At 36.0% G+C, this 13,806-nt stretch overlaps 1 protein-coding gene across 5 annotated transcripts in view; it reads right to left on the bottom strand.

Annotated features, from left to right (window-relative positions):
* Positions 1 to 13,806, bottom strand: part of ANKRD17 (ankyrin repeat domain 17) — a gene marked incomplete at its 5' end in the record, with an annotated part of 174,194 nt that overhangs the window by 19,455 nt on the left and 140,933 nt on the right. For all 5 annotated transcript variants that reach the window (XM_081101267.1, XM_081101268.1, XM_081101270.1 and 2 more), the window contains 5 exons: positions 1,854 to 3,478; positions 4,905 to 5,054; positions 6,724 to 6,879; positions 11,334 to 11,784; positions 12,885 to 13,056. In XM_081101267.1, the coding sequence (XP_080957393.1) occupies positions 1,854 to 3,478; positions 4,905 to 5,054; positions 6,724 to 6,879; positions 11,334 to 11,784; positions 12,885 to 13,056 (2,554 nt within the window). The remainder of the gene's footprint in view (positions 1 to 1,853; positions 3,479 to 4,904; positions 5,055 to 6,723; positions 6,880 to 11,333; positions 11,785 to 12,884; positions 13,057 to 13,806) is intronic.

Raw genomic sequence — 13,806 nt, 5'->3', positions numbered from 1 at the left:
ATATTGTATATTATTTTCTTAGTTTTAATAAATGTAGCATGATTAGTTACATAGATATTTAACAATAGGGAAAGCTGTGGTAGTTACAGAACTCTTCTATAAATGTAAAATTATTTCTAAGTAAATAGTTAAGAAAATATACTCTATAAATATCAGCACTTTCTAACAGAACTTTCTATGATAATGTTATATGTTCAATATGTTAGCCACTAGAGATATGTGCTTATTAAGCATTTGAAATACTAGCATGGCCAACTTACAAACACTAAGGAAAACAATAGGGAGGATCCTCAAAAAAACTGAAAACAGAACTACCATACAGATCCAGCAATTCCATTCCTGGAAATAAATCCAAAGGAAACAAATTAAAAAAAACAAAACTAACTAAAAAAGATATCTACAATCCCATATTCATAGCAGCATTATTCATAACAGCTATGATATGGGAAAAACCTAAGTGTCCATTTGGCAGATAAATGAATAAACAGGTTGTGACATAGTATACTAGAGGCCCGGTGCACAACATTTGTGCACTGGGGGGTAGGGGTGGAGGAGTGTCCCTCAGCCTGGCCCTGCACCCTCTTGCAGTCTGGGACCCCTTGGGGGATGTCAGCCTGAGGGGTCCTTAGCAGGAGGTGGGAGATGCTCCTGCCACTGCCTCTGCGCTCGCCAGCCGTGAGCCCAGAATCTGACTGAGCAGTGCTCCCCCTGTGGGTGCACACTGACCACCAGGGGGCAGCTTCTGCGTTGAGTGTCTGCTCCCTGGTGGTCAGTGCACGTTACAGCAACTGGTCATTCAGCCACTTGGTCAATTTGCATATTAGTCTTTTATTATATAGGATACATATAGTATACACACACACACATATATATGAATCTTATTCAGCCATAAAAAAGAAAATCCTGCCATTTTTTACTACATGGGTGGACGGTGAGGGAATTACACTAAGTGAAATAAGCCAGACAGAGAAAGACCAATACTGTGAATCCACTTGTATGTGGAATTTAAAAATAAACAAACTCTAGAAAAACAGATCAAATCTGGGAGAGTAGGATAATGGTGGAAGGTGGTCAAAGGTATGAACTTGTAGTATAAGATAAATAAGTACTAGGAACGTAATGTACACCATGATGACTACACTTAACATTGGTGTATATATATATATATATATATGTGTGTGTGTGTGTGTATGAAAGTTATTAAGAGACAGTAAATCCTAAGAATTCTCAACACAAAAAAAATTTTTGCTTTTTATTATGCCCTTATGAAATGATGTATGCTAACAGCAGCAATCAACTCACAATATATGTAAGTCAAACCATTATGCTATACAGCTTAAACTTATACAGTAATGTCAATTATACTTAAATGAAACTGGAAAAACAAATTAAAATTAAAAGAAATATGACTACCATCTTCAATTTTATTTAACTTTAAATAGCACATGTGGTTAGTAGCAACCCTATTAAACTAGGTACCTGTATATTTTTCTCATTATTTTAAAAAAAGATAATCAAATGAAATCAAATATTAAAATTCTTTTGTTAATTATATTTTATTTGAAATAAAATACAATTTGAAATAAAATATAATTAACAAAATGGTATTACCTTAATAAATTAAAACATAAGAGACTTTTTACATTGAGAGAAAAATATACCTGATAAGTTTATTTATGGGAAATACAAAATAAAATCCACTATACTTCTAAAAAGATTAGAACACTTGAGTTTAAAAAATACAGCAATTTCTGTCTACCTGGCCTAAAGTAAAAATATTAGAAAATGGCTATGAGTTTTCACATCACTTGTGTAAATGAGCAGCTGCGGAATATCAGAAAATACAAACTTACCTGAGGGACTTGGAGCAGGTCTCTGTAATGGTGGTCTAAAACCTGGAGCTTTGGAAGTATCAGACTGATGTAAAGGATCTGAATTTGGCAAATATGAGGATTTTCCTGACAGCATAGATTCTGGTGTTGACTGAGATGAAACAACTGATCCTCCCCAGAAGGCATGAGAAGTAGGACTGTTTTCAAACAATGTGCTAAAGGGCCCAAATGGTAAGGGTGCACTGAAATTGGGAGCAATGGGCTTATTTGCTGGATGTACTGAATTTTGACAAGCACTTTGTGTACTTAAGGTCGAAGGTAGCTGAACAGAAGAGGGAACACTGTGAGGTCTTTTAATGTGATTGACACTGAGGACTGCAACAGATGAATTCTGAACTGGGGCTGGATTCTTATGAGGGGCAGTTGTGCCATGAGAGGGTGGTCTAATAGCAGGGGTTTCCATTTTTGGAGCAGGCTGGGAGCATCCCATTTGTGTCTGGGGCATGGGGTAAGTCACTGGGGCAGTAGAAGGCACTGCCACCGGAGCAGAACTTGTTGCTAAAGGAGGAACAGTCATTCTAACCTCCGGAGGAGGAACCTGAGACTGCTGAAGAGGTGGTCTTGGCTCCTGAGAAACAGATCCTGGAGGTTGTTGCTGAACAGAATGAACTGATGAACTCCCAGAACTGCTGCTGTTTGAAGGTCTATTATTTACTGTTTCTACTACTGGAGGACTACCTGCTTCCTGTTCAGAGGAAGATGCCCCTTTATTTGGAGATGCTGTTCCACAATCCAAAGGGCTGTTTCTAGAAACCCCTCCTGGCTGAGCTGGTGGTGATGGGGAAGATGGGGATGATACCGGGTAGTGTTCTTTGGCAGTAGGCATGGGATATGTGGCATTTGTGGGTGCAGTGCTGTTGTTGCTTGCTGTGGTTGTTACCGTTGTGGTGGTGGCATTGGATGTCTTCACAACTGTGACAAAAAGCTGCCTTCTGACCGAAGGTGAACTTGGACTGCCATTTGTAGATGTACCAGGCACCGTTGAAGCTGATGAACTGGTTGTAGTTGTTGGACTTGAAGTTAAAGAACCTGCTGAATTCACCTGAGAACCACTGCTATTCTGATTGCTATGGCGAGGCACCATGTGAGGCTTAGGTGAGTTAGTAGCTCTGGCAGGGCTCAAAGGCCTGACAGGAAAAGGACCCCAAGTGGATTGAGCTGGTGGAAAAGTACCTCCAAAGTGGGTCATGGGCAACCTTGGTGGACGGATCTGCTGGAAAGTCTGAGCAGCAAGCAAAGCATGTGCAAACTGAGGAGGCGGATATGCTAATGGAAGAGACACTGGAAAACCGGGCCTCACATTATTCACTGGGTTCTTAATGGGTTTGTGAGTAGATGCAGAAGAAATTGCAGGCACAGTGAGTGCTGTGGCAGTTTGAGATGTTGATGACAGAGCTACAGTCGTCATTTTAATTCCCATTAAGGAACTGTTAGCAGCAGTGGTGGTAGGTGCTGAGGACCCTATTTTGGAATTTACTGAGCTTTTCAAACGATTCTTTGGAATAAGTTCATCAATTTCTTTGTCTGGATCCTTGATCAGAGCATTGATCAACTGAGTTGCTTGTCTTGTTGATTCAGTGCCACCCCTGTAGGTTGACAAAAAAAATTAGGTCTATTTTTAAATACGTAAAGCCTAAATTCATTAGCATGTGTGTATATACGTACATAGAGAGAACAATAGCCAATTCTTAAGGTATTCTGCAAATAATGCCATACAATGTCCTGACAAGCCACTATATTTTTCAAAGAAATAGTGACTTATTTTCTAGAAATTCCATTTACTATTGTTTCCTTAGATTAAAAAATAATTTTCCTACGATAAAATACATTAGAAAAACTACTGCACTTAAATATTTAATCTATAATGTTTCTGTAAGTTAAACAGTTGATCAATACTAAAAGCAAAGTAAACAAGGAAAATAATAGAACTGAGCAAGAAAACAGTATTTTATTTTAAATCCTGGTACTTAAGATAACTCCATCTATGACATACTTATTAGTGGTTTCTCTAGTAGAACAATTATTATAATTCTCTGGAATAATGTCTCAAAATGAAAGGAATCCTGATAATACAAACAATATTAATAAGGTCAAACCCTAAGTGTTGTTTCTTCAGGAAAATATTTGATAGCAAAAACCCTAACGGCCCAGCTGGCATGGCTCAGTGGTTGAGTGTCAACCTATGTATGACCCAGGAGATCACAGTTTAATTCCCAGTCAGGGCCCATGCCCAGGTTGCAGGCTCAATCCCCAGTGTGGGTCGTGCAGAAGGCAGTCGATCAATGATTCTCTCTCATCACTGATGTTTCTCTCTCTCCCTCTCCCTTCTTCTCAGAAATAAATAAAAATATATTAAAAAAAAAAAACCTAAAGGGGAAATTACTTATAAATGGTATCTGCTTTCCTCTGCTCTAGATAAGGCAGACGGTGACCACCGACCTAGTCCAGGAGAGAGAAAACAAGATAGGAGAGGAGAATAAACACAAGGTAAGCTATGAAACTATCAGTTCAGTTCTCCTATTACTGTGAAGGGGCACCAAACTTATGGTTCCTCAGAATTTCATCTTTATTTTAAGGGTATTCAGGTACACACATATTCACTTCAAGACAAATATCCACTTCAAGTTTAAATCTATTATGAGCTCATATTCTAAGGACAAAAATCTCAGAATACCAAAGTTCAAATGCTAATTTAAAAGAAAGATGAAAACCTGCTTAAAATGTGTTAAGGAATTATTTTTAAAAGTCTCAGAATAAATTTTAAGAATGTCATATGAACAGTTATGTTAAGAAAAAGATTATCTAAACTTTTGTCGCACACAAGAAATATGCCTTCAAAGACCTTTGAAATACTTCATGTGAAAAAATTATAAAGGTTATCTTCTAAAATTCCAATTTTTAAAAAGTATGCTATTAAATGCAAAGTTCCATTGAAAACTCAAATGCTTGTATTTCATTAATCTATAGTGCAATATAACACAGAGGAAGAAAACATAAGAGATAAAATTTTGCCTTATAGTTATTATCCGGTCTCCTGTCTTGTCTTTCTGCTTATCAATATCTATGTGTGCACCCGTGAACTCCCGAATAGCATTAATATTACAGCCTCCTCTTCCAATCACTCTGGATATCACAGTTGATGGAACAGATACTTTCTTCGACCTGTTTAAAAGTTGCAAAGATAAATTAAAATCATTAGTTTCAGTGGTTGTCATTAAAATAAGAGAGAGTACTACTAAAATATGTTTTTGAAAATACAGAATAGATTTTTGTTGAATAAGCATTTTCTATCTATTCTCACTCTAGGTGACAAAAGGCAACTAGGAATTACAGGAAAAAGGAGGGGAGGGGAGGGGAGGGGACTGAAGGGAAAGGGAAAGGAGGGGAGGGGGGAAAGAGATAAAATATAATGACGAAAGATTGTTTTGTTGATTTTCATCATAAATATGTGTAAAGTACATACTATGTAGACATGCACTGTGCTAATGCAAATAAAATAGCAAATAAGAGAGACATGGGTTTATGCCCATATGTATATTGACTATGTAGACACCAAGTTAGAGCTATAATACCATGCCTAGAGTGGTTTAATAAGATAAACTAAATAAACAGTGGTTAGAGCATCTAATCCAGCCCAAGGAGGTAAGAATGGTTTCTTGTGGGCACATTCAGGTGATTGGTTCACATTCTTCTTTTTATTCTCTAATACGTAGCTGAAAGGATGACATTAAAAATGTTTCCCTGCATTCTTCTGGAGGCATTAAAATTATCCAGACATAGAGACTCACTAAAAGAATGTTCAGTAGTATGAGAAACAGAACCCACTGAGATTTCAAAAAAAGCAAAACAGCCCAGCTGACATGGCTCAGTGACTGAGTGTCGACCTATGAACCAGGAAGTCATGGTTCAATTCCCGGTTAAGACACATGCCCGGTTGCGGGTTTGATCCCCATGTAGGGTGCGTGCAGGAGGCAGCCAATCCATGGCTTATTGATGTTTGATCTCCTTTTCTCTTCCTCTCTCTAAAATCATATTTAAAAGTTATATTTTAAAAAGGTAAGATATTACCCCTGCCCTTTTATATACATATCTAAATTTCTTGACAATTCCTTCTTCCCTAAAGAGAATAATGAATCAGTGATTATTATTTTGAAATGCTAGGAATGTCTTTGTAATCACAATATAAAATTGCACATGGAAAAACTGAATTAGCTTATTTTCGTACAGAGTACTTGGATGTTGTGATTTCAATGACTACAATAGTGTATGTGAATAAGTTAATGTGTATGTGTGAGAAAAAGACAGAGATAAAGAAAGCTGTTGCTTCAAATAATCAAAAGTCTAATTTTTTGATGGAATTTCTAGGGAGTTCTTTAACATAGGTTGTCAAAGATTTAAAATCCTTTCTGGGTGTGTAGTAAAGTTTAAAACCAATATTTACTCATTCTTCAAATACTTACAAGCATGCATTAGACATTACCTGGGCTCTGAGATTACAAATCTGAACAAAACACCATCTATCTTTCACCTTAAAAAACTTACATGAGTTCTCTATCAAATACCACTACCTATAAGGATTAAGCAAATAACAGTCATCTTTTTATGTAAAAAGCTCCTAATTTTTAAGAATATTAACATATGCTGTTGTGTGTTTTTATCATCTAAAATATGATGTAGATCGTCTCTGTTAGCGAGATTCGGCCTTGGGCCACCAGTCTGCAACCTCTGAAATACTTGGAGGAATTTAACTGTAAGGTAATAATCCATATTTCAATTTGAAATTGAGCATATTTAAAAACTGAGAAAAACAATCAAGGAAACAAGTACTCACCTTCTTACAACTTCTTTCCATCCTTCTTCCCTCTTTTGTCCTCGCTTAGGACTTGCTACAGTTAACTTCCCATTTGGAGAAGATAGGGGAGATGGACCCGATTTTGTGCAAGTGGACAGAGAATTACTGGTCACTTCAGTGACAGTCTCTGACAATCTTTAACAGAGAAAGGATAAGTACATTAAATATAGAGCAGATGTAGAATTTTTAAATGATAAAGGCAATCATTTACATCATTTTATTGTTTTATTTAAAATATATTTTTATTGATTTCAGAGAGGAAGGGAGAGGAAGAGAGATAAACATCAATGATGAGAGAGAATCATTGATCAGTTTTCTCCTGCATGCCTCCTACTGGGGAACAAGCCAACAACCCAAGCATGTGCCCTGACTGGGAATCGAACCATGACTTCCAGGTTCATAGGTTGATGCTCAACCACTGAACCATACCCGTTGGGCAATTGTTTTATTTATTTTTAGAATGAACATGGTACCCAAATAACAAATTTACTTTTCATTTTTTAATACTTAGCAGAATATGAAAATATTTTAAAAGATAGTTTCTAGAAAATAACTATATGCCAACAAATTGGGCAATCTGGAAGAAATAGATAAAATTCCTAGAAATATACAATCTTCTAAAACTGGATCAGAAAGAGTCAGAGCATCTGAATAGACAGATTACAACTAATGACATTGAAGCAGTAATTTAAAAAAAGTAAGCCCTAACCAGTTTGGCTCAGTGGATAGAGCATCGGCCTGCAGACCAAAGGGTCCCAGACTCGATTCCAATCAAAGGCATGTACCTTGGTTGCAGGCACATCCCCAGTAGGGGGTGTGCAGGAAGCAGCTGATCGATGTTTCTAACTCTCTATACCTCTCCCTTCTTCTCTGTAAAAAATAAATAAAATATATTATTTAAAAAATAAATAAATAAAATAAAAATAAAACACCTCCCAATAAACAAAACTCCTGGACCAGATGGCTTCACAGATGAATTTTACCAAACATTCAAATAACTAACACCTATCCTTCTCAAATTAAAAAACTTCAAGAGGACGGAAGAGTCCCAAGCTCATTTTATGAGGCCAGCATTATCCTATAATTTCAAAACCAGATAAAGCCATTACAAAGAAAGAATATTATAGGCCAATATCCCTGATGAACTGAGATGATAAAATCCTCAACACAATATTAGCAACCTTGATTCAGCAACATATTAAAAAGACCATAAACCATAACCAAGTGGGATTTGTTCTGGAGATGCAAGGTTGATAAAATATCGGTAAATCAGTAAATGGGATACACCACTTAAACAAAATGAAAGATAAAACCACATGATCATATCAATAGACACAGAAAAAGCATCTGATAAAATCCAGCAACAATTTATGATAAAATCTCTCAGCAAAGTGGGAATAGAGGGAACATAGCACAATAAAGGCCACATATGACAAACCCACAGCCAACATCATACTCAATGGACAAAAACTAGAAGTGTTTCCCTTAAGATCAGGAATAAGACAGGGATGCATGCTTTCACCATTCTTATTCAACATAGTACTAGAAATCCTATCCACAACAATCAGACAAGAAGAAGAAATAAAAGAAATCCAAATTGGAAAAAATTAAAATTGTCATTATTTGCAGATGACATGATACTGTGTATATAGAACCTAAAGATTCCACCAAGATACAAAATAAATATACAGAAATCAGTGGCATATATTTATACATCAATAATGAACTATCAGAAAGGGAAACTAAGAAAACATTCCCATTCACAATTGCTTCAAAAAGACTAAAATACCTAGAAATAAATTTAACCAAGAATATAAAAGACTTGTACTCAGAAAACTATAAGACACTCAAGATAGAAACTGAAGAAGATACAAACAAGTAGAAGCATATATCATGTTCATGGATTAAAAGAATTAACATCACTAAAATGTCCATACTATCCAAAATCATCTATAGATTCAACTCAATTCCTATCAAAATACCAATGGCATATTTCACAGTACTAGAACAAATACTCCAAAAATTTATACAGAACCACAAAAGACTCCAAACAGCAACAGCAACCTTGAGAAAGAAGAACAAAGTTGGAGGAATCATGCTACTTAATATCAAACTATAGTACAAGGACATAGTAATCAAAATAGCATGGTACTGGCATAAAAACAGACATATATATTACTGGAACAGAATATAGAGTCCAGAATAAACCAACATCTTTACAATCAATGAATGCTTTCTGTTTTGTTAATCTCACCTGAAGATATTTTTACATTTATTTTAGAGAGTAGAAGGGAGGGGCAGGGATGGAGTAGAGTGGGAGAATTAGAGAAAGATAGAGAGAGACTTCCATACATAGATTGGTTGATTCCCCCATGTACCCATACCAGGGCAGGAATCGAACCTGCAACCCAGGTATGTGCCCTGGACCAGGAATCGAACCAGAGACCTCTTTTCTAACCACTGAGACACACCAGCCAGGGCTATGGTCAATATTTAAGAAAGGAGGCAAAAATATACAGTGGGGTAAAGATAATCTATTCAATAAATGGTACTAGAAATATTGGACAGATATATGAAAAAAATGAAACTAGACCACCTTCTTACACCATACACAAGGATAAACTCAAAATGGTTTTAAGATAAATGTTAGACTTGAAACCATAAAAATCCTAAAAGAAAACATAGGCAGTAAAATCTTGGACATTTCTCATAACAACATTTTTTCTTATATATCTCCTAGGGCAGTGGTTGGCAAACTCATTAGTCAACAGAGCCAAATATTAACAGTATAACGACTGAAATTTCTTTTGAGAGCCAAATTTTTTAAACTTAAACTATATAGGTAGGTATACTGTTATTAACTTAATTAGGGTACTCCTAAGGCTTAGGAAGAGCCATACTCAAGGGGCCAAAGAGCCGCAGTTTGCCGCTAGGGCAAGGAAAAACAAAAGAAAAAATTTAAACAAAGGGGACTACAACATATTAGAAAGTTTTTACATAGCAAGGAAACCTTCAACAAACTGAAAAGACAACCCACTGAATGGGAGAACATATTTGCCAATATATCTGATAATGGGTTAATAGCCCAAAATTTATAAAGAATTTATACAGCTCGCCACATAAAAAACAATCCAATTAAATAATGGGCAAAAAATGTGAATAGACACTTCTCCAAAGGGATATACAGAAGGCAAATAGACCCATGAAAAGATGCTCAAGGTCATTAATCATCAGAGAAATGCAAACTAAAACCATAAGGAGATAGCACCTTACCCCTGTCAGAATGGCTGTCATCAATAAACCAACAAACAAGTGTTGGCCAGAATGTGAAAAAAAGGGAACCCTCGTGTACTGTTAGTGGGAATGCAGATTGGTGCAGCCACTGTGAAAAGCTGTATGGAGTTATGTCAAAAAATTTAAAAAAAACACTGCCTTAATACCCAGCGATTCCACATCTGGGAATTTATACAAAGAAACCTGAAACACTAATTCAAAAAAAATATATGCACACCTATGTTCAGTGCAGCATTATTTACAATAGCCAAGATTTGGAAGCAGCCCAAGTGTTCATCAGTAAATGAGTGGATAAAAAAAAACAACTATGATATATTTACACAATGGACTACTACTTGGCCATAAAAAGCTAACCTTACACTTGGCAACAGCAAAGATGAACCTGGAAAGCATTATCAGTGGCCGGCAAACCGCGGCTCGTGAGCCACATGCGGCTCTTTGGCCCCTTGAGTGTGGCTCTTCCATAAAATACCACTTGCGGGCGCGCACGTACAGTGCGACTGAAACTTCGTGGCCCATGTGCAGAAGTCGGTATTTTGTGGAAGAGCCACACTCAAGGGGCCAAAGAGCCACATGTGGCTCGCAAGCCGCAGTTTGCCGACCACTGTGTGAAATAAGCCAGTCAGAGACAGACAAGTAGAATATAATTTCACTCATATGTGGAATCTAATGAACAAAATGAACTTATAAGCAAAACAGAGAGACTCACAGAGAGCAGGCTGACAGATGTTGGTGGGGTAGGGAGTGAGCAAAAAAAAAAGGAAAAAATAGCTCTGGTCAGTGTGGTAAGTGGTTAGAGCATCAGCCTGAGCACCTAAGGGTTGTTGGTTCGATTCCCGGTCAAAGGTATATACTTCGGTTTAGAGTTTGCCCTTTTCCCCCAGTTGGGGCATGTGCATGCTGGAGGTGGTTTTTCTCTCTCTCCACCCCCAACCTTTCACTTTCTCTAAAAATCAATGGAAAAATATCCTCCAGTGAGGATTAACAACAACAAAAAAAGATGCTATCTAGAGTTAAAATTTAGAGGAGTTTAATCACAATAATAATCACTGAGTACCCATAATCAATACTTTTAATGGGCTAAGTTTAACAAAATGAATAAATTACATAGTAAAAATAATTTTATCTCATTAATATAAAATCTAAAAAGTAGCTTATTTTTCAAATCAAATGAAATTGTGTTGTCAAAACAAAGGCAAATTCTTGTTCTGCTGTTCTTTACTGGATTTATAAAAAAATTTAGCAACAAGCATTTCATGATACTATAAATTATAAAAATAAAAATTGGAACTAACTTTATTGAAGCCTTGCCAGAAACAGATTTTCTCTCCTCCTTTGGAAATGTAACCAGAACTGATGGCTGTTTCTTGTTGGTCACAGTGGTAGTAACCACAGCAGGTGAATGATTGTCACTCTTTCGGCTGCTATTGCTGTTACTACTTTCATCACTGCAGCTGGAAATCCTCATGTTATCACTGTCCCCACTCTCGCTGGTACTGCTACTTTTTGACTCTCCTCCGTTCACTTTCTCTGGCTGACTGTATGAGATTGGTAGTGGATCATCAAATATAATTTGAACGTTTTCTGGAGTCATTTTATTTTTCCTGTTTTTCCTCTTTGAACTGGTTGTAGTTATGGTATTATTTCTTTTACCATGGGAACCTGCCAAAGTTGTCCAGGTTGCAGATATACCTATAGTAGTAGTGGTTGTGGCACTTGGAGGCTCTGTCAAGACTTCAGGCTCATCTGTAAAAGTACCAATAATGAATTAGCAAATTCTAAGAATTCTTAGAATATATTTATCTTTAAGCACTTCAAGAAAGGAAACCAGGAGTTATTTGCTTCTATTAGACATAAAGTCATCAGGCATTCCAGCATTCATCATAAGGAGATAAATCTGACTGATCTATTCTACGTCTCTAAGTCCTAAACAATGCATAATAGGCAAGTGTAAGAATTATTTGGGGGACAATTTTATAAATGTGACTATATACTGTATATTGAATGTTTTATATAATTAAATTTCTTGGATGTTATAATGTTATTGTGGTTATGTAAAATATGTCGTTTTTCTGGGAAATAATCAAGTCTTTAGGGGCGATTTCGCATGATACATACATCTTACAAGCAAACTGTTCAAAAAAAGAGTAATAAAGATAAACAAATGTACCAAAACGTTTTAACAATCTAGGTGATATTCAGGTGTTCAACATACTAATCCTTAAACATTTCTTTAATTCAAATGTTTTTCAAATTAAAAGGCTGGAGGAGGTAAAATACACACACACACGCACACACACACACTGCATACATATTTGGTAATTTAGCAGTGATGGTTCTTCTTCAGAATATCATCTCAAATAATCTTTAACTAGAACCTCGTTAAAAATAATTTCCTCATTTGAGAAAAGTCTGAATATGGTCTGGATTATAGATAATATTACCAAATTACTGTTAATTTTTTTTAGGTAGTACGATTATGTAAGCAAATGTCAGGTGTATGTTGAAGTTTTATAGGTACAATGTCAGAATGTCTGCAACTTACTTTCAGATAGCTTAAAAAAAATATGTATGCATATTTAGAGGAAAAGAAATTGAAGTAAATGGGTAAAACGCTTACTTTTATTAAAACCTAGGTAAAGTGTATTCAGGTGTTTTATCATTTTAATTTATCTTCATAATAAAAAAGCTAGAGAGAAGTCTATAAATAAAAATAGCACATAAATAATTTAAGGGCTTATTAATTTAGAAATCTAATTTTACCTAAGTTACTGATATTTTAAAAATATAATTTTCAATACAATGTATTATATGAAACAAATTAGATGGTTTGTAGAGAAAAATACCTTCAACTTTATGCTTTTCTTTTTCTTGAGCAGCTTGGAGTTCAAAGTTCTCTTTATTTTTCGCTTCAATTTCTTCTAGTTTTCTTCTTTGTTCTTCCTTTTTCTTTCTTCTCTTCTCCTTTCGCTTTTCTCTTTTGGCAGCCAAAGCCAGCCTCCGGCTTTCTTCTCTTAACTGTTAAAGGATCAATAAAAGAGAACAACACTGGAATTTACCATGGGAAAAAATTGGTCTATGTTATCATGAAAACTGGGATATCATAAAATTCAAAGTCATATAGCTTAATTAATTATTTGATTGAGATTATATTCTAATCGCTGTAAAGAGAAAATATTTTTAAAGACTCAAGATCAAATTAATGATAAAAATCTAATTTTAAAATGGGTGCCCTGGACTGTGTTCTCAGTGGTTAGAGCCTGCACACCAACTGGTCTCTTAGGCTCAATTCCCAGCCAAGGGCACGTAGACCTCAGTTGCAGGTTTGCTCCATGGCCCAGGTTATGCATGTGTGGGAGGCAGCCAATCGATGTCTCTTTCCGATTTATGTTTTTCTCTCTCTCTCTCACTCTCTCCCCCTCCTCCCTCCCTTCCGTACTTTCTTAAAATCAATGGAAAAATATCCTCAAGTGAGGATTTAAAAAAAGAATAAAAATAGCAAGATACCATGTGTCATTTGTTAATTTGGCAAAAATAAAAAAGATATTGTTACCGGGGAATTGACAAGACCTGGGTTCTTATCTTCTTGAAGGAAAGATTTCAATCATGAGTCAAAGTGTAGAAAAGCAAGCAAGAATTTATTGTGTTCAGAAAAACACACTTAGGACAGTGAAATAAGGAAGGGCATAGAAGAAGCAACAGAAGAACCTAGGCTGGGTCGCTTTGGCTTACAGGGAAGTCAGAGAAAAGAGAGCCTTGGAGACAGGT

Source organism: Myotis nattereri (assembly GCF_964212035.1).
Source record: "Myotis nattereri genome assembly, chromosome: 1".
Lineage (NCBI taxonomy): Eukaryota > Metazoa > Chordata > Mammalia > Chiroptera > Vespertilionidae > Myotis > Myotis nattereri.
This window is presented reverse-complemented; position numbering and strand designations above follow the sequence as displayed.